At 43.0% G+C, this 20,526-nt stretch overlaps 1 protein-coding gene across 1 annotated transcript in view; it reads right to left on the bottom strand.

Moving 5' to 3' along the window:
• The window catches only part of stau2 (staufen double-stranded RNA binding protein 2), a 77,503-nt gene that overhangs the window by 23,658 nt on the left and 33,319 nt on the right, over positions 1-20,526 (bottom strand). The window contains exons 11-13 of the mRNA XM_068582033.1: positions 18,764-18,821; positions 12,764-13,119; positions 1,085-1,198 (exon numbers count right to left, since the gene is read on the bottom strand). Coding sequence (XP_068438134.1) covers positions 1,085-1,198; positions 12,764-13,119; positions 18,764-18,821 — 528 coding nt within the window. The remainder of the gene's footprint in view (positions 1-1,084; positions 1,199-12,763; positions 13,120-18,763; positions 18,822-20,526) is intronic.

Below are 20,526 nucleotides of genomic sequence, written 5' to 3'. Positions count from 1 at the left end.
CTCCTTCTGAATATGAGGAGTACGTGAGAGTAAGTGAGTGACTGAGGAAACTAGAGAGGGAGGGAGAGAGAAAGAAGGGTACGCCACAATTTTTTTTAGAATACAGATTACTTTGATGGATTGAAAATCATAGAGAACTGGCGGGAGAGGCTTTTCAAGGAGAAATGCAATAAGTGGTAATTATCACAGGTGGTTCTGACGCCCTGGTGATTAATAATAAAGCCACAGAGCTGAGGCTTCTCTGTTAATTAGAGGATGAGATCCCACAGAGACACAACATACCCTATACACTACACTATATACACTACATGTTACACTTCACTGAACAAGGATAAGCAGAACTAAAGCCCGCCTGATACAATCGGCCATCGTTGGGTTGCCGCAGACATATGGGCGGCGTTGTTTACTGTACTGATGCTGGGAAAAAGAAACGGCCGTGCAGTACGCTGCAGCAATACATTATTTCTAGATGGCAATTTCATTTTTCAGTTTTATGCGTTTTCATTTTCAAGTGCATCGATGTTTTTTTTACCAATACACTTCTGTACTTGCATCCAAAATAATAATGCAGTTATTCATCTGTTAAGTACCTTTATCTTTATATAACTTTATTACAAAACATTAATTTATTGCACATATTTATGTCAGACAAATAAATGGTATGGGACAATCATCAGGTCTAATTGATTGGCAGCTGAATAATGTTATGCATTTATGTATTAATCAGAAACTGTATGACGTGTTTGCAGCCAGCTTCATGCACAGCCATTGAAATTGCTGATACCTTTATATCTTTTGATTTTCAGATCATCTTATGCTGGAGTAACATCCACTTTGATCTATATCTGATATCGATCACAATAGTGCATTGAACAAGTGTGACACTCACCCTCCCTTCAATAGTACACACACACACACACACACACACACACCTACACCTACACACACACCTACACCTACACACACACCTACACCTACACACACACACACACACACACACCTACACACACACACACACACACACACACACACACACACACACACACACACACACACACACACACACACACACACACACACACACCTGGTCATGGCTGGCTTGGAGGGTGCTCCCGGTACCGTGGAAAGTCATTTGCACAGGGGAGAGGGTCAGATAGGTCACGAAATCCTTCCCACTCTGCGCATCACTGTACTGCACCTGGAAGAGGGGGCAAAGGTGGCCAAACTGAGTAACCTCAAAAGTAAATACAGGAAAAGATCGATCAAAGCACTTAAGACAAGAGAACTGAAGCGTGTAAAGTTTTCATTGGGATACAGTCTTGTGTTTTTGGAAGTGGTTGGCTTGAGAGTAAATCTTGCATGTCTAATTGCCACCACAGAGCATTTGTGGACAATTACCCCACACTATACAGAGTTGGCAATGGAGGGGAATGAATGTAAGGGTGTGTATGTGTGATTGGGGAGGAGGGGGGGACACCAGAGGGGGTAGTGATGACATCACTGCCGACCCCTCATCATTGAGAGGTTAACTCTGCAGGCATTCCTAAATGCTGTGCAATCAGGACTGTTATGACATGATGCTCCTTTGGGACAGACTGCTCCTGAGATCCAAGGGCTTTGGTAAGATTGCCTGCTTGTCTGCCCTACTTCTCACTGGCTCTCACTCGCCTGTGTATGCGAGTGCATGCGTTTGCCTGGCCTACTTATGCCCAGGACAGCTGCAGGCATCTTAATAAATGGCAAAAATAACTATGAGAACTGAAAGAAGAAAAATATCTGACTGATGCAGAAACACAAAGGACCGAAGGAACAAGAGCAAAGACACATCACACATATTACACATCAAAGAGCAAATGGAAGACGTAAGCTGGCAGGTATAGAAGCATATAGCTCTGGACGTGACACAGCTTCCAGCTACTTCTTTACAAATGGACAACACTCTAATATTCTCAGACAAGTCAGGCATATAAAATGCTTCTGAGCCATGACTAGTGGAATTTGTTACACCCAAAATAAACAAAAGAAATACCATGATGTAACCATGATAAATGATGAATGCATTTTTACATACTTTTGTTGATCAATTAATTATTTCCATAACAGCTAACACAGAAAAATGTGTGGAAGACATTTCAATTTTGATGTCTGTTGAATTTTTGTATAATGGGGGGGGGTGTTGGTTTGACTGTGTGTTTTTGCTTTTCTGAGGGGCAAGAAGTTCCTACCTTCTACTGAGCAACAACATATTCATGTGTCAACACAAAAGCATGTGTCCGTGTGTGTATTTTCCTTTGAGCATAGTAACTTTTCTCACCGGACCAAGTCAACAATACCTGACAATTTGTTGGCAATACACGCTGATATGCACATGCACACACAGGCATACAGGCAGCTGTCTATGGCCTGTGACTGAAAGCTTCCAGAGCAAGTTGTGTGCATCTCTCTGTGAGTTATGAACATGTGTGGAAAAGTGGGTGTGCGTGTGCATGCGTGCGTGCTACGGCCTGCCAGACACATTGTCTTTCTGCCCATTACGACACAGGCCCATCATAACATGTGCAAACATACAGACGTATGAACCTGTGCATGCAAAGATATGCACAAATGTGATGTTCTGTACGCAAGAAGACACACTTACTGATGCGTGTACATGCACACACACACACACACGCACACACACACCCAGCCACCCACCTGCTGGTGAGGAGATGGGCCCACAGTGATAAATTGTGGAATGCAATCTGTTATGTGTATGAATGATGGATGTAGTAAAGTTAGCCGTGGAAAAAGCCTTCTCTGACAAGTTAATCTCCAATAAATTTTCCAGACTTCAACATTAAGGAGAGAAAGAAAGAAAGAGGAGGGGCTTTTAAAGGGTGAGAATATCATTGTTTGGAAACAAGAATCCTGTTTCAGAAGTTTGAAAATGAGTACATGTGATGAAAACACAGCTTCTTTCATAATCTCTTTCAAACTGTGAGTGAAGGACTGCTTGTGCTTGAATAGATATTAACTTTTGTGTGTGCGTGTGTGTGTGTGTGTGTAATGGTCCGGTATGCTGGTTCATTTGGGCAGCAAAAAGGCCTGTGGTTGGGAGCACGTGATGTATGGTGTAATCATGCTGTCTGATCAGCAGGCACTCCGCTCGGTTCATCCATTGCGAGCTGTCAGGCCTCCAGCCGAGGGTGAGGCCCTTTGATGGCGCTGGAGGAAACAGACGCTCTCTCTCTCAGTCTTTCCTTGTAAAGAGATATATGCCTGCATATATCAAATTTCTAATAATTTCCAACTTCTGACATTGTCTGTGAGTGTATATGCACACAAATGTGTATGTTCAGTTGATGGAAACTACCAATTACTATATGTATCTTTGACCGCGAGGTGGCAAAGTTCAGGGTAAAGTTTGTGGAACCAAATAGGCATGAAAGTTCTCCGTTGGTTGGTTGTGATGACACATACATTATTAAATAAATTAACTTGTTCTATCAACCATTTAATGACCGAATACTGAGAAATGTGTTTTTAAAGCTTTAGGAGTACAATGATTGATGTCAATAATTGGTTGTCCTAAACCAATGAAATTCTAAGACTAGTATGGTTTTGACGACTAATCGATTACTTGTATTAATCAACAGATTTGTAAAAACAGAGTTTCTCCACAAAGAGGACAATGAGTCTGTGTTCAATGTTTGTTTGGCAGAGTTAAGGATTGGAAATCAAAAGAGAAGAGGCTATTGACTAGAGTAAACAAACTTTCTAACCAAGAGGATTCCTAACCAAGAGAGTGCGGGTTAATGATCATTGTATTTTAAATATCGACCAACGGTTGCACATTCCATTCATTCTTCGGTCTTGACATTCACCCTCGAAGCTCTCTATGGAGAGTGGTGGGTTTTGTGAATTTCCTCTTGATGCTTTCTCCATTTTTTAGTCTTGGAAATGACAAGAGATCCTAAAGAATTTGTTGATCCCTTGACTTTCCCGCCAGTGCCATCTCCAGGTCAACATTTGAACCTTTGTATTTTGACAAAATACCCGCAAAACATCTCATTCCACTGTGGAGCGTAACAAGTCCACACTCACGCATCCCTAGCATGAGGCTGCAGACTCTTTGACTTGTTTATTTTGTGCTTAAGCAACGTTTCTTTCCCCTCATCTTTGAAATTTTAAGCTGGATCTGGACTACATTCTCTATTGGTACATCGTATGTAATATTGGACTATATAAATAAACATAACTTGCTCCAAACACCAGCAAATTCTGGTCAAAACAGCACATTTGGCAGATCACTAAACGCCACCTGGAGGTCTTATACTTTCTTGGTGGTGTTTTGATGGAACAGTCAAAGTTCCTGGTTACTTTGAGTACGTCCCAGCAACTCTGACCTGCAGGTAGGAAAGAGTGTTGCCTGATGTGCCAGCATCAAACAAAGAACATTATGGGATTATCTCATTTGCGATGATTTGTCAGAGACTGACATAACGAGCCTCTTAAAAACAAACTGTCTATTCTCCCAGCCAGGATGTCTGTTTTGAGTGCATGTTTGTATGCATCTGTGAGCGCATGCATTCTAAACAGGCCTAACTAATCATCTCAGGTCCCAACTCAGAAAACGGCCTCTAATCCACTTCCTTTAGAGACAAAGAAGCAGGAGAGTTACGCAAGACCTGCGATTGATAGATGGCACTAACGTGGAACGACCTCTGACATCTGGCTCCTAAAGCTGGATGGCTCCTCTTGAAAAGCTCCTCGAACAAACACGAACATATGCACAAACTAAAAAGAAATCACAGTCATGGTGGGCATGCAGCCGTGCCTAAATGTATGTTAAGTGCACAAATATGCATGCGCACACCGACAAACAGGAAACCAAACAGACGTGTTGAGGACACAGACACATGCACAAGTCCACGCCATTAGGACTGTGTTACAAAATACTGTCAAGGTAACTGCAGAAAACAAACACTTGTTATGCGTGTTGTCATAAATCCCAGTTAAAGCCACAGAACACAAGCACCGCAGGACTAAGAGCTTGTTTCCAGACTAAGCCGACTGCAGGCTGTGGAGAATCAAAGAGCACGGAAATAACTTTGACTTTACTATAATAAACAAGCCCTCTCAGCTGAGGAACGCTGTCATTGTTGGTGAGAAGCAATTAGGGGTCCGAGTCGAGCCACTTCAGTGGGGACATCAGGGGTCAAGAGTGTTTAAAGAACACTGTTAATATACGTTTCACTTCTCCTAATGGCAGGGGCCTAAGGACAAACAAAGCTGCCACTCTAGAAACTCTGAGAGCCCTTTGCCTGAATTGCTGAGAGAAGCTTTCAGACAATGAGATACAGAGAGTTTGAAGAATGCCAGTTCACTAGAAAATCTGTTCCATGAACTTCTCCATGGAAAAAGACATGTTAAAAACAAATACTCCAAATCACCAGAAAAACAGACACCATTTCATCAACAGCAGGTGAAGGATGACCCAAACATTAAATATGAAGCCATATATAGTTATAAGCTACTTTTTGCTGTCCCATCTTAAGGGTGAATTATACTCTATACTACAACTGCGGCTGGCCACGCAGTCAGATTGACGCACTCGTTTTGGTTTATAGTTCCCGTGCGTTTTCCATACTCCAGAACAGCAGGTGACGCAACGACCGTTTAGAGTCGACCTGCACACCGACGTTCACCGATATCTCCCTCCAGGAATTCACCGCCATCCGCGTGTCCTTATACTCCATCAGACGGGTTATATCACTGCTCATATTTGTGGACCTCTTCAGCCAAACGTTCTTCAACCGGATCTATTGTTCGGGTTTCTGCTGTGGCTTTTAAAAACAGCGGTATTATGCTATGAAACGGAAATGCGAGACTCAGAAAGGATGTGGTTAGCGGACCAATCACAGCCTTGCGTTGCTTTGACGGATAGTCAGAAATTTGGGGTGAAGCACGCAAGCACGCAAAATGGCCGATTTGACCACGCAAGGGCGGCCATGCGTGTCTTGCGGGCTTGCGTCTCTGTGTAAAACCCGAGTATAAATCAGCCTTCAGCTCAGCATAAAGAATGGAAAAACAGTGGGAGAGAGCTCGTCTGGGTTTGTCTATTTCTCTGCTGGGCGCAGTGATTTCTAGCAAGTTTCTAGGTTTCTGTGAGGTTGCTAAGGTAGACAGGTTTTCTTTTTGTTATCTCTGGACAGAGCCACGCTCGCTGTTTCTACAGCGACTGTTGTGCAGATAATGAAGAACACTGTTTAGATTCTTTAAAAAGCGGCAGGTTAACACACCCCGATCTCCCCATGCTGGGCCTGTGCTGGCACACAGCTGCGAGCACTGCCTAGTGTCCAGAATGAATTAAATATGATCAATACTATCAAAATACAGAGAACAAAAGTAAAAAATAAATAAAAAAAATAAAAAGGTTATGCTGCATACTCAAATTTGCAATATGCTTTGTTGGCACTTGACGATATTTGATTTAAAGTTTTGCAAACAGGCTTGATTGTGGTGTAAAAACATCATCACTCAGTTTTGCCAAACACACACAGACACACGCACCGACACGCACACAGGGCCACCATGTAAGCAGAGAGACCGTGCGCCGAGCCAGCACAGCATTAACGGTCTGATTTATACCACAGACAAAACTTGTTTTCGAAGATCGCTCTTCACACAAATATGCCGCAGAGCACAGCTGGAAGCCATCACACTGCCGCAGAAATCAAACATGGTGGGATTAGCCATCCCGAAATGCATTTTCTAACACAAATCCCAGAGTAAACAGAGAGTAGAGGAATGAGACGATGACAAAGATGTTGGAAACAAACTGTTAGAGTCTTTGAACGTTTGTACCAGATCAGGGGTTTGATGTTGATACAGAGATGAGAGTCAGCAACGGAGATCAGGAGAGGAGGAGGAGGATAAATGAGGGAGGAAGAAAGAAAAAAAAAAGAGCGTAGTAAGTGCCAGGCAGGGTACAAAGTGTAGCCGGCACCATTTGAAGTGGTTTTTCTACACAGCCAAAGAAGGAAGCGGAGCGAGGGAAGAGCAAACAACGTGAAAGTGTGAGAAATCCTGGGAACTGCACTGAATGGATATCAACACCAGCCACCCGCCAAGGATAGTGTTTTCATTAACATGGGATTTCCAACATGGAAGTTCTGATTCCAGCACGGCAAAGAGTCCGGGCCCTCCCTCCTCTCTAAATCCATCTCCCAACTGAAACCCGCCCGGGCTAGATAGCATAGCTCAGCTGATCGCTATCTCTGTGGTGTTATCGAGTATGGATTTAGCAGGTGGACAGAGCTGAGAGGTACAGTAGATCCCATCAAAGTCTCCTAGACACAACATGGAATGTTACAATACAGCGGACTAGTTGATCGCCTTATGCAGGAGGATATTAACAATTTCGGAAACAGTCCAATATCCTGTGTCACTAAGACTTAACATCTGATGCGTATGAATGAATGATTGATGGATTTCTTTATTTATGTGTCATGCACATGCCTTGCCCAACCCTCATGGGTTCATAAAACACCAAAAATGCAGCTGCAGTGGACACTCATTTCATTACGCTTCAGTTTACTTCACCGCTCGGCTTTCAACAGAATATTCTGCCTCCTCTACCAGGCCTGACAAATTAAATACGAAAAAAAGGTCCCTTTCCTGAAACACAACTTAAGTTTATCATCGCCATTCATCTACAATTCATCAACATAAACAAAAGTAATTTAATTAAAGAGTGTAGATCAGACAGTCAGGCCTGATGGTGATGCTCCTGATCGCGACTGTGCACATGTGGATCTTTGTCTTCCGTTTAAGTTATACTGCACATAAAGTTCTGCACTATAGTTCTTCTTTATAAGACAATGAATGTTTTTTTTTTAGGGAACTTTTCACAGTGCAAGAGTGAGCCCGCACTACAGATTTGAGACTGTGCACGCATCACATGCACACAAATTACACAACCTGGACTATCAAGTTACACTTTATGCGAGCTATCAAAAACTCTACAGGCTGCCTAAAATATCTGCTACAATACACAAAGTGGTTCTGTCATATTTTCCATTTGCACAACCAAAACACAACCTCAGGAGGGGTGTAATTTGTAATTCGTACTGAAAAAGGTGCTACATTAACTGTACATGCCAGTTACTTAGGATTGCGGCTTTCTGTTATATGCACAGCAAAAATAATGAGATCTCTGCTTCCTGTTCTGTGTCATATTGTTTTTATGCACCTTTGGTTTAACATGATGCATCGAACCTCTACACAGTATAACCAAATGGTGATGACATACAATGTACATGTCAAATCAACTGGTCGTCTTATTGGACGTGATTTAATGCAGGACTATGAAACAATACATTCTTCCTCTCACAAATGAAAAGTAGAATAGTTAGTTAGTTGGTTCAATGTGAAATACGAGAGAGGCTGAGTAAACCAAATATATTCCGTCATTGATTGGATTTGTTTTCACAATGACGGAAAAAGTCTGCCCATTGTTTTGACGGACTGGAGGCCTTGGAGCCACTATGACCACTATGACCACTACGGGCCAACGCGGTGCTTCAGAAGGAGCGCATGCTCAGGAAATTACCCAGTGAGACGAGTGGATCAGGGTATCCTGTGTTCATGATCTTTTTATTTTATTCAACCTTTCTTTATCCAGGATAACTCCATTGAGATTTAGAATCTCATTTCCATGGGCGTGTTGGTCAAGATGGCAGCTTCACACACGCTCACCACCATGCAGAAATGCCCAAATAACTTAAAAAAAGAGATAAGATTACTAACATACAAATAAAATCATTCAGATAAAAGAGACAACAGAATTATCATAAACAATAAATTACATCAACCAAAGAACTGAAATGGTACATTCTGTGCTCAATTATCCTTAATCCTGCTTATTAATTAATCTAGTTTAAAATATCTCTGTAAATGGTGCTGGTTCTAGGAATTACGTACCCAATTTGTCCGCATGAGCAGAGGTCACAGCTACTAACTATATAGAAATAAATAATTGCATCCAGTCGCACAAATGTCTGTCTCACTCATGTCTGAGGACTTGCTCTCTCTATTGGTCCAAAAAGCAGCTTGTTATGAGACAGACAGACAGACACAGACAAGTCTTTCATCCACACTTCCTCTCTCTCTCGTCCTTCCTCTCTGCCCCTTTCACTCCTTTCTTCTTTATCAACTTGCTTAACCACTAAATAAAACCACTGCCAGTCCACATTTAGACATGGATAAACGAAAACGGCAGCTCTGACGAACGCTCTGACGAACACTCTGACGAAGGCTGACAGAGAATATCTGCTCAGAAGCAGTATATGTTTTCTTAATCCACGTGTGTATCACCACTCCATTCAATAGAGAGAAGAAAGAAAAAATCCACTTTCCATCAATCATTGGACTTCTATATGAAAAATCTTCGACTCACTTTAAAAGGGAGGTAACAGTTAATAATCTAATGTTGTGGCAGTTTGTGATGACTCTATTAAGTAATGTGACGGCAGAGTAAATGGGCAGCTGGTGACTGCAATGCCGGGTTCAAACCCCTCAACTTCTTCAAACTACACAAACAGCGACAGCAATTATGCCGTCCCATTACACATCACGGTTCGGCTCTAATGGACCCGCATGGAACCGTTCTATTTTTGGTTTTCCATTCAAAAAAAGTTGTGAATAGGAGCTGGTACATTTTTGTGATCGCAAGCGGGCTGAACTGATCATAAAAGCTGGAGTGAAACTACTGAAAACCACTGATCGATCAGAAAGAGACAGAGAATCATCACCAGCGCGACGTCGCACTGAACATCCTGCAGAATCAGGACATTTTTAAATATCAAAGCTGTCCGTCAATTGTGAGCGCAATTTATTTTTCTTCACAGATATAAAAAAATTGGCATCCTCCAACACTCGCCAACGTACAACTGAGAAAGTGCAGACATCCTTCTGTTTGGGTGCAAATGAAAGAATCCAGTGAGCGTCGAGGCAAACAATGCCGTAAAAATAAAGTATTAGAGAGAGAGAGTAAATTTGTGGAAGCAAAAAGGTAAGAAAAATAAATAAGAGGAAGCGATTATGATGAACGTGCAGAAAGATCAAGACATAATCATAACAAGAAAGCAAAGAGAGAGAGAAATACAGGGACAAAGAGAAAGAGGGAGAATCTGTTACGTGGCTCTTACTCAGTCCTTCATCCCTGGTCCATGTGTTGTCTATTACCTCCTGCTTCTTTGTTTCTGCCCTACTTCCAGCGCACATACCCGTTGTGCCAACAACACGCCAGCCAAATTAATAGGAAATACACACACACGAACACACACACACAAACACACTGGAGTGAGTGCCAGCATCCTTGCTCCAAGCTGGCGTGAGTACAACACACTGTTGCTTATCCAGTCAGAGCTTCCACCAGAGGCTATTTTCCAATCAAATCAAAAGAAGGGCTTAGCAGGTAGGCCCGGGTCTTTGTCTGTGTAGCTGGATGGATGAAACAGACACTATGAGAACGTCCTCACCGCTTTCTTAGTTGCTTTAATTCAATGTTGGGCGGTCCCTGTAATCCACTCACTTGGATAACATAATTACATTACAAAAACAAAAGTTACTAATCAATCAAGGCGATTATTATCAAATTACAAAACAAAAAGATCTGAGCTAGCTTGTTGAACAGTGCGGTCGAGAGGAAGGCGACGCAACACAAAGCTGAACATTACATCTCCAGTGGAAAAGCAGTCAAGTGCACTTTTTGGCATAAACCTAAAAAAAATATGTCGTGGTTTAGCCCACAAAAACACATAAGCCTCATAGTCTGCCTAACATGGCCTCGGTAGGCAACCAGAGGCTCTCATTACAAACCCACATGATATGAAACATCCCCTCAATACAACACATATTGTCTGCATGTCTTAATTGCAGCCCGAATTCCTCGCTTAAGAACGCACATGGAAATATGCAAAAATAAGTGTGTGTATTTGTCGATTGATAAGATCAATGCAGATGAAGATGCATCAAACAATAGATGTACTTATATTTATCCAAAGTGAGATATAGTTTGTGCAGTATGAGAACGACAAGGGCATAATCTTCACACGCGGGCTTAGCCCAACTCCTCAATTTCCACTAAATAGAACCTGCTGTGTGTGTATGCGTGTGTGTGTGTGTGCATATGTACAAGTGTATTTGGGCTTGGCCAGGCAGCAGAGCTCTCTCAGGTTACACACACACAGGAAGGCTCAGAGCAATAACAAAGGCCTTTCAAAGGAACCCTCAGCAGGTTAAGATAAAATGTTTTCACTCAAACTGATAAAAAGCATCTGCAGCTTAAATGAACAAGCGCTGGTATCGGTGGCACGGTATGCACACAGATTGGCCGGCACTGATTAAAACAGACACCGGGCTGTCTCTCTTTAAAACACACACCGAGTGCCAAGAGCAAGTGTGTGTTTCTGTTCTGTGTGTGTCCAGTCTGGTAATGACAGAAGCACCTGTGAGGTTTAGTTCCAGCTCTAAATCCATAGCCTGCCAATAATGTCCACTGTAAGAAACAGGAAACGGGTAGTGTGGTTTTGAGCAGTTCTGCACTCCACTTTTCCTGTAGAAGCACCACTCTTTTCTTCATAGAAAGTCTCCACCGTGAATCACCTGTAACTGCTACATGTTTGTTTGTGGAGAGTGTATGCACATCAATACAGAAAGCCTGTCTTGTGGGGTTTTAAGTGGTGTGTGTGTGTGTGTGTGTGTGTGTGTGTGTGTGTGTGTGTAAGCGCCTGTGTGCAACTTTTCTTCTTCATAACCACACAGGTTGACCAAGACCACACTCTTATTTACAGCAAAGGCCCAAAGGGAGGAGAATCAGGGCAGGAAAGCATGTGTGTGTGTGTGTGCATGTGGGGGGGGGTAATATTTATGCATGGTCATGCTAACATCTGTGCCATCACATCAGCATGTCCGCATATTGTACAACTGTAGCGGAAGATAACTGCAGCAAGTTTAAATCAAGTCTTTTATGATCTAATTTATGGTAGTTAAAATGAAATACAATTCCTACATTCCACATATGGAATAAATGTGAAATTGGAAACAATTGCACGTTTATCATCACTGGGGCTTCTCGTTGGGTCTTTTACTCAGAAGAAAGGCCTCACTTACCTAATTGTGGTCATCATTTCTATTAGTTATAATAACATTATACTCTCCAAAGTAACTGCTGATTACTTTGGTGAAGACTGAGATCTGAAAACATGGCCCAGTCGAATGGAGCATGAAACACAACCAGTGAGACAATCAGAATGGTTTTGAACACAAAGTAAAGCCGCAATTGCGCAAACTGTGTGAATGACGACTACAGGAAGCAGGATTTCCGCAAAATGTAATAGTGGCCCCTGCTTGCCTGAAAAAATAATTAAAAAAATGTTTAAAAAAAAGAAATCGCCAGCAAAGTAAACGACTCATTTTTGTGAGACATCAAATTGAGTTGTTAAAGTTTTAGGGAAGATTGCACAACAAAGGTCTCAAATGGAGGGAAACCCTATGTAAGAAATATTGCTCAAATTTAAACAAAGGAGTCAGTTTGTAAAGTCTGACCGGTGTTTACAATGTACAGCTTGCCTAACATGCACTTTGTTGTAGCTCTAAAAAAACAACTAAAGTAAAGTATTAAGACTATGGTTGTATGATGCAACATCATTTCCATGTACTCTACACATTTTATACTTTTTTCTTCAACAACAGATACCCTCTAAGTGGCGTGTCTCACCTGGAAGCCCTGGATACGAGCCAGGTAGTCCAGCTGCTGTGCAGGCTGCACCGAGACGCCGCATGGCAGGGCCGAGTTCTTTCCCTTCATTGGCAGGGAGGCGTCGCCTGTGGGTGACTGACCATTAAGCAGCAGCTCCCTTGCCATGGTAGCGGTCGGGCTGGGTGAGGAGCCTGAGCTGCTGTAGTATGGAGGGTGTCCTGGGGGCAGCGGGGCAGAGCAGGGCCCCATGTCTTTGGATGTCATGTAGTTGCCGCCACCGTTGCCGCCAAGGCCCGGAGAACTGCCCCCTTGTTTCCTGCTGGCCTCCATCTCCTGGTAGACGTCAGGGCTGAGGTGGAGCAGACCTTTCGGGGCTGCAGGGATCAAGAGATTTGGGAGGAAGGATGGATGGAGGATGAAGATTGAGATAATGAGGAGAGAAGAAGAGAAAAGAAGAAGACAATAAGGGATGGATGAATGGACCGAAATGAGGAGAGTGAGAGTGAGAGAGGAAGAGCACATAGAGATGGAATGGGCAGAAATATTGTTTAAGTAGAGATAAGGTCACATGGTTTATAAAGGAGCAGAAAGGAATGATGGTAGGAGATTGGGGACAAATGAGAGAAAAAATGAAATTGGATTTAACCATTGAAATCATCTGCACACACATTCATCTGTCACTCACTACCAGACTGTGTGTGTGTGTGTGTGTGTGTGTGTGTGTGTGTGTGTGTGTGTGTGTGTGTGTGTGAACCTAACACTGTCCAATTGTGTCTGTGTATGTATGTGTGTACCTAACGGTGTCCAATTGTGTCTGTGTGTCTGTCTGTCGCTGTGTGTCTGTCGCTCTGTGTGTGTGTGTGTGTGTGTGTGTGTGTGTGTGTGTGTGTGTGTGTGTGTGTGTGTGTGTGTGTGTGTGTGTGTGTTGGCTTCACAACTGACATTCCATCACCGAACGTAGATGACAGTTTCATGTGGTTTGGCAGTTCCGAGCACTATCAAAGTGTCTGCTGGGAAACACACACAGCCTCTTTCTTCCTCACTCTCAAACACAAACACACAGACACAAACGGAGCATCCACCAATATCAACAGAGCGGCTATGACTTCTTCACTGATGGGAAACAGCGCTGTCAGCTCCTCGACATCCAGCTTCACTTATGACGTCTCTTCAAAAGCGGATCTGACAGAACTCGGAAGCTGGTTCGGTCTCAGATCAAAGTTCTTGTGAGAATACTTCGATGGCTCGGATAAACGACCCGAGCAAACTTTGATCCAAGAGGCCAAGGCAACTCTGACCAGCTCCGCTTTAATAGGACACACCTTGAGCCGAGCACAACAGCGGTCCAAGACTATGTTCCGACCCAGACTATTTAAGACTGTAAGGATCTCCCTCAGTTATGCTGGTTTGCTATGACTGTCCTGAAATGATCGTGACAGGTGGAAGGGGAAACACTAACACTTTGTGAGATGAAGGAACATTAGATGTGAAGGAAGGAGAAGAGATCTGAAGGAAGAGGAAGGATAAAAGAGAAGGATGAGCTAGGAGCCAGTGCAGATGGAGAAGGAGGTGGGGATGAATGGATGTGAAAACCACGCGGAGCCTCCGATGCTCCACCAAGGTCACCAGAGACAGGAAGACCAGCTGTGTCTGTGTCTGTGTCTGTGCGTACATCCATGTGTGCTTGTTTGTGCGTGTGCGTACTTGCCAACAGCTGGGAGAAAGCGCTGGAGTGAGCGCATGACTGACAGGCCACTTCCTGTTTGAGTTAACATTACCGTCACACATACAAAGAAAGAGTTTTGCTCACTTATAGCTTACTCTCGTCTAAGGTTTCTTAGACGAGAATTTCCCACTAGGAACAATGAAGTTTGCGTTGCAGAGGAGCAGAAAAGCTGAAGGAAACGGCAATGAAGTCCAGGACGTATTACTCATACTACAACAAACTGCCCCACGCCAGCAATGACACAACTGTTAAGATGTTTCCCCCCTCCCTATCCTGATGACAACTTTAATTAGAATGTACGCAAGTAAAACTCGCAGGCCTGCACATTCTGCATGTTTCAAAATTTTTTAAAGGTGTTAGCCAACATGACATCAGCTGTGGACAAAGAAAATTGTGGGTTTTTTTGGAGGGAGGAGGGGGGGGGGGGTTGTTGGGAAGGGGCAGTGAATGTAAGCCATGTGAGTGTGTGTGATTGTCTGCCTAAGTGTGCGTGGGCGTGCCTGTGAGGATGTTTGCATGTTTGCATGTGATTGAGTGCTTGAGGCTGGTGTCTGATGGCAAGCAAGAGCGTGAGAGCAAGAAAGAGCAAGAGTGAGACAAAGGAGGAGAGACAGTTAGCGGGAGAATAAGTGAGAGTGACGGAGTGTGTTCGTGTGTTCGTTGGGTAAAGATTGTGAAACTGTGTACATGAAGTGGGAGCCAGTTGGAGAAAGAGGAGAGCAGGGGGAGAAGCACAGTGAAGTTGGGGAACGAACCCATAAGGGAGATGTGTGTTTGTGGTGCTGGATCCAGGCAGCATTGGAGGGGTCCCACCCAGACTCGACGTCCGGTGGGCCAGGGGAGAGCTGGAGGGAAGCCAGAGCCAAGCATGAGACTGATCGAAAACAGATAGGGCCAGAGCCCGCCGCTATAAATCACCACGGTGGAGCAAGACCTTCACATAGTTCACACATGCACAAATGCACACACACACACACACACACACACACACACACACACACACACACACACACACACACGCGCACACACACACACACACACACACACACACACACACACACACACGGCAGGAAATGAAATGTGGCAACTCGACTGAAAAGCCCTGCTGCAACACCCATGGGACTAGAAGGGAGAAAAATCACTCTTCCAACTTCTTTTTCTTCTTTCTTTTTACACTCCCTTCCTGACTCTCAAGCCACCCTGTTCGTTAAAGAACTGCATCCCTCAGATCACTCAAGGCAAAGGACACTTTGCTTGACATAATGCAGCAATGTGCTTCATGTGGAGCATAGCTGCTCAATGGCAGCTGTGTAGGGAACAGTTTGTATGTTAGCTCAGGTACAACCAACCACTGTGATACAATTAATCGATTCTTGATGTAAATATACCACACTATAATAAACCTAAATACTTTCATCACATCACACCCATTTGTTATACTATTTACAAATGATATTTTTAATTTCCTTGAAATAGCCTTTGTGCATTGCATTCTGTCACACATTATTTTATTCTAGTGTTCAGTGTTACAAGCAGAGTCCGCCTTTCCAGTGCAGGATTTGAGTCACATACCCAGGCACAAAGGATACACACAAACCAGAAGACAACCGGATGTCACACTCAAAGATGGCACCCATTAAATCCTTGTTTATGAGAGAAGCAGCTAAATAATATCCTGCTTTCTGAATACGTCAGTGAAACAGAACACACACACATGTTCCTATTTCTTTTCTGTTTTCTGACAGAGAACAGTGCCGTGCACAAGTATTCACACCCTTTTGCAATTTTCCTATTTCGTTGTACTACAACCTGAAAGTAAACTTGATTTGTATTCATGTAATAGACCTGCACATACAAGTTAAAATTGGGAATGCGAAATTTAAAAAAAATAAGAATAAACTACAAAGTGTGGTCCGAAGTGTGCAATACTGAAACTGTAAGCACACCCGACAAAGATGTCAGTGTACCGGCACGCCCAGGAGTGCACTTTACACTCCTGCAGCAAGATGAAGTCAAAAACAAGATGGTCACCTGTTTTAATGTGAACTTTAAAGTTTCTGTAAAATTATATTTAATAGTGAGAAGGAACTTATCTGTGAAATTTAAACACTTGTAAAGTTTGTAAAGAGCTGACAAACAATGTTCTGCCATTTGTCTTCTCCAAAACAACACTAAAGCACAAATGACCACTGTTTATCATATAAAAAAATGTTACAATCATTCTGATGCCAGAGCTTATTTTTATGGTGTATGTTGCAATTCTGCAAACTGATCTAGTTATTCCAAAGTCAATCTAAACACCAGACGAACCTGAAACTTCTTCCTTTCAGCAATCATAGACAGAAAAAAAAAACCGGAGACCTGCGGAATCTGTTTGAATGAGTTGTAAATGGTGTTTATGCAATAAACATTATTCAGTCATTAGCGTTGTATGAGTGTTGTGCGGTTTGGGCAACTTTAAAGAGATAATTAGCAGATAGTTACGCCTCATGCTGAGTCTGAGATAAACTATGAGTGGGAATGGCATGGGACCACAGACACGCTCCAAACCAACAATAGGAATAATCACCAAATAAGGAAGACTTTGTTTCCCACGGGGCTCTGCTCTGGAGGTATTGGGCAATGCTTGAGCTTGGGCTACCATAGAAACCACAATCACCAAAATAGTTTATGCAAGAAAACAACCATTTATCTATAAACATAATTTAGATGATATATCTTTCAGAGAATTGGACTAAATTACACATACGAGTGCTATAAAAGTTGTGGCAGGAGCTCAGGTCTCATCTGGATTGTGTAAATCAAGTCCGGACCAGCAATGGGCAAATACAATCTGCTTTGTACTTTTTAACACAAGAACGCTGAAATCTCATTCCCCTCTCTGAACTAGAGCTGGATACCCGTGTTAGAGCACTGCCAAATCCCTCCATTAGACCCAAGTGACGACAGTACATTCAAATCTAATAATAATATCTGTTTGTTTTCTGCTCTGCTGCTCTACATCTCACACACTGTTCATTTGTCCTGTAAACTGCTCTTTCTCAAGCTGTTGACATTTACTTTGCTAGCACCTAGGGTGAAACTCCACACATTGCATCACAACAAATCAGGCTCATATAATCCAATGCACGTTGATCTGTTTAACAACATTGTGACTATGAATTCTTTGCATAACTGATTAAACCTGGAACGAATATTAACCTATTTAACTACCACACCATGTGGTATAAATGGGAAAAACAACTTTGTTGCCGGATTAGAGGCCAGGAAAACAACTGAAAATAGAATGCGATGTCTTGAAATGGTGTCTGACTTTGTTGAGGAGGGATTTTTCATTGTTTTTATTTTGATTGCAGACAAGTCAGCCAACTCAACAGATACAGTCGAGTGAGAGACGCCAGCTGTTTCAGACAAAATTGCATCTTTAAGCCTTTCAGAGAAGGGTCACCCCTCTACGAATAAAAAAAATAATTTAAAAAAAAATCACATTCCCATGTAAATGCATACATAAATACTGTCAAAAATATTTTGTATTTGTCTACAGTTAAATGTGTTCCATTGTCTCTGCAATTTTTCAAATTGCAATCCAACCAATAGCTTAGTTTACTAGATATTTCAAGTCTCTCTCTCTCTCTCTCTCTCTCTCTCTCTCTCTCTCTCTCTCTCTCTCTCTCTCTCTCTCTCTCTCTCTCTCTCTCTCTCTCTCTCTCTCTCTCTCTCTCTCTCTCTCTCTCTCTCTCTCTCTCTCTCTCTCTCTCTCTCTATATATATATATTAGTAAATGATTAACATGAGCTTCCTTTGTTGCATTGTTTGTAATGATGATTAAGTTCAAACTTAAAAGCTGCAGTGCTTTTTCATGAGGTCTTTAGCGCATGCTATCTCCAGCTGGTATGTGGTATATCTTCATATCATCATAGAGCCTGCTTCAACGTTTTGTGTCCGTGTGTCTAGGATTGTGTGTGTGCATCTGTGCTCCAGTGTGCTTGTGTGTTAATCCTGAGTGAAAGGCTAGTTTCTTCTGCACAGGAAGGCAGTGGGGGGACTCCCCGGAGGGCCTCAGTGTGCCTAGCCCGTAAGCCTGTGTGAATGAGCCTGAATTCGCAGGCTCCCCACGAGGACGCACGGCCGATTAAGCTGACAGTCAGAAGCCCATTGACCAGTCACAGAGATTAAACGCCGGGCCATCTCGGCAGCTAAAACCACCTGCGGGATGGAGGGAGGGATGGAGAGCCGGAGAGGAGGAGGAGAAGGAAATGGATAGAGACATAGAGAGACGTGCGGGTACTCACTGTTACTCGTCGCTTCGGTAAATGACGCCTTTTGTCCATTCCAGCCTTTGTTGTCCATCTGTAGTGATTTGGAGAGAAGGAGTGAAGGGGGAGGTAAGAGAGATGTAAATTCTTGAACAGACAGCTTCTTCACGCATGTCAGACAAGTTCCTTCCTACTGTTTGGGCCACAAAGAGACAAGCGCTCACAGGAGTGGATGCTTAAGAACCTAGTGTCTGTCTAGGCCATCTACTTAATTAGGGGGGTTGTCAGTGTTGATTATTTTTAAAAAGCTCCCTTTTCAGTGTTATTTCTGCTATGGTATGCGCATTGCCTTCACAAACCAAACCCAAACGGCCACAAACACACGTGTGTGAAACAGAAAAACAAATCATTTCTGATGCGTGCGAGAGCTGAGGAGATGACATGGTTGTAAACAAATGCATCCCTCTTTAACACCCCTCCCAAGTCTCTTCACACTTTTGCACAGATCACCCACAATCCCACGGTGGGAATGTAGTGCAACAGAGCACCCAAAAGAAGGGGAGTCGAGGGAGGACAGAGAAACAGAGAGAGAGAGAGATCTAAAGAGAGACATCCTATCCTACAAAACAGGAGCTTGGCAAACACGGTTCAATCATTCCATAGAGCTCTGGGTTGTCTGAGGATCTAATGAGAAGTAGGCCGTCCAACTCATTCTTATAGAGATGTTTTCAGAGTTGTCAGGCTAATGCACAGCCATGTATCAGCCACTAACTTTATTCTGTCTAAATATTCTGCCTTGAGTGTTACCAGAAAGGTCTTCCCTCCTGCCAGGAATTAGTTTAAACAGTGAGACTCAATAGACTGCTCATTTCCAGTGCAGCAGCCTGAAAAAAAAATCTGAAACCTTAGACATCAAAACATAGTAGTTTCTAGGGCTGACACATAAAACAACACAAACGCAATGATGCAAACAGAAATTCAAAACCTTGGGTGCAACATTTGACATTTCATGTCGACACATGCAACTGGAGCGCGTCCAGTGTGCAGATGCTTTAACACTTCAGCACTGGACTAATATGCTTAAGGTTTAGACGTTTGTCAAAGAAAAATGGCAGAGCTTGACTGTTGAGTAGGAGGAGGAAGAAGCAGGGGAATATTGACTGCAAACTGCACGGATTGTGGTTTCTGTGGAGAAAACGAGGCAATCTGACAGACACTCTGATAAGAGCAAGTGTCATCCTCGAGCTGTATGGTATGGCTGTCTGAATACGTTATATATACTGCAGCACATATCTAACTAATGAGCTGTCTGGGGAATGATGAATATTTACAGAGAGTCTGGTTATGTAACCTCATCTCTATCCTAATCTGCTCTCTTGAGTTTAAGGAACCAACGAGGTGAATAAAGATGATGTGATCAATGGTTGCTTGCAGAAACACATTCGGTTCAGGGGAGCTGAGCAGGTTACATAATAGGTTGACCACGTCGGCTGCACTGGGACTCGTGATGAATCAGAGAATCGACTGAGTATCAGGATGTCTTGAATTCTGCACAGTGCTCTCCAGAGTGTAAAGACAAAATGGAATTGGTGCACAGAATTTCTTTCTGTGATCCATCAGCATACGGCTGATGGATCCCAACCAAGATCACTGACCCACCAACCAAGATCACTACCACAGCAGCCCTGCTGCTGCTGTGGCTGTAATACCAAGGGTAAGACACCCTGTATACATCTCAGTGTGTCTGCTTTTCTGGAAAAGGCACATGGACACATAATGCTTAAATTATATTTTATAAT

The sequence above is a fragment of the Clinocottus analis genome, unplaced genomic scaffold (genome assembly GCF_023055335.1).
Source record: "Clinocottus analis isolate CAN_PGR_092001 unplaced genomic scaffold, fCliAna1.0.p SCAF_18, whole genome shotgun sequence".
Classification (NCBI taxonomy): domain Eukaryota; kingdom Metazoa; phylum Chordata; class Actinopteri; order Perciformes; family Cottidae; genus Clinocottus; species Clinocottus analis.
The sequence above is the reverse complement of the archived record's forward strand: the minus strand, read 5'-3'. Positions and strand labels throughout refer to the sequence as shown.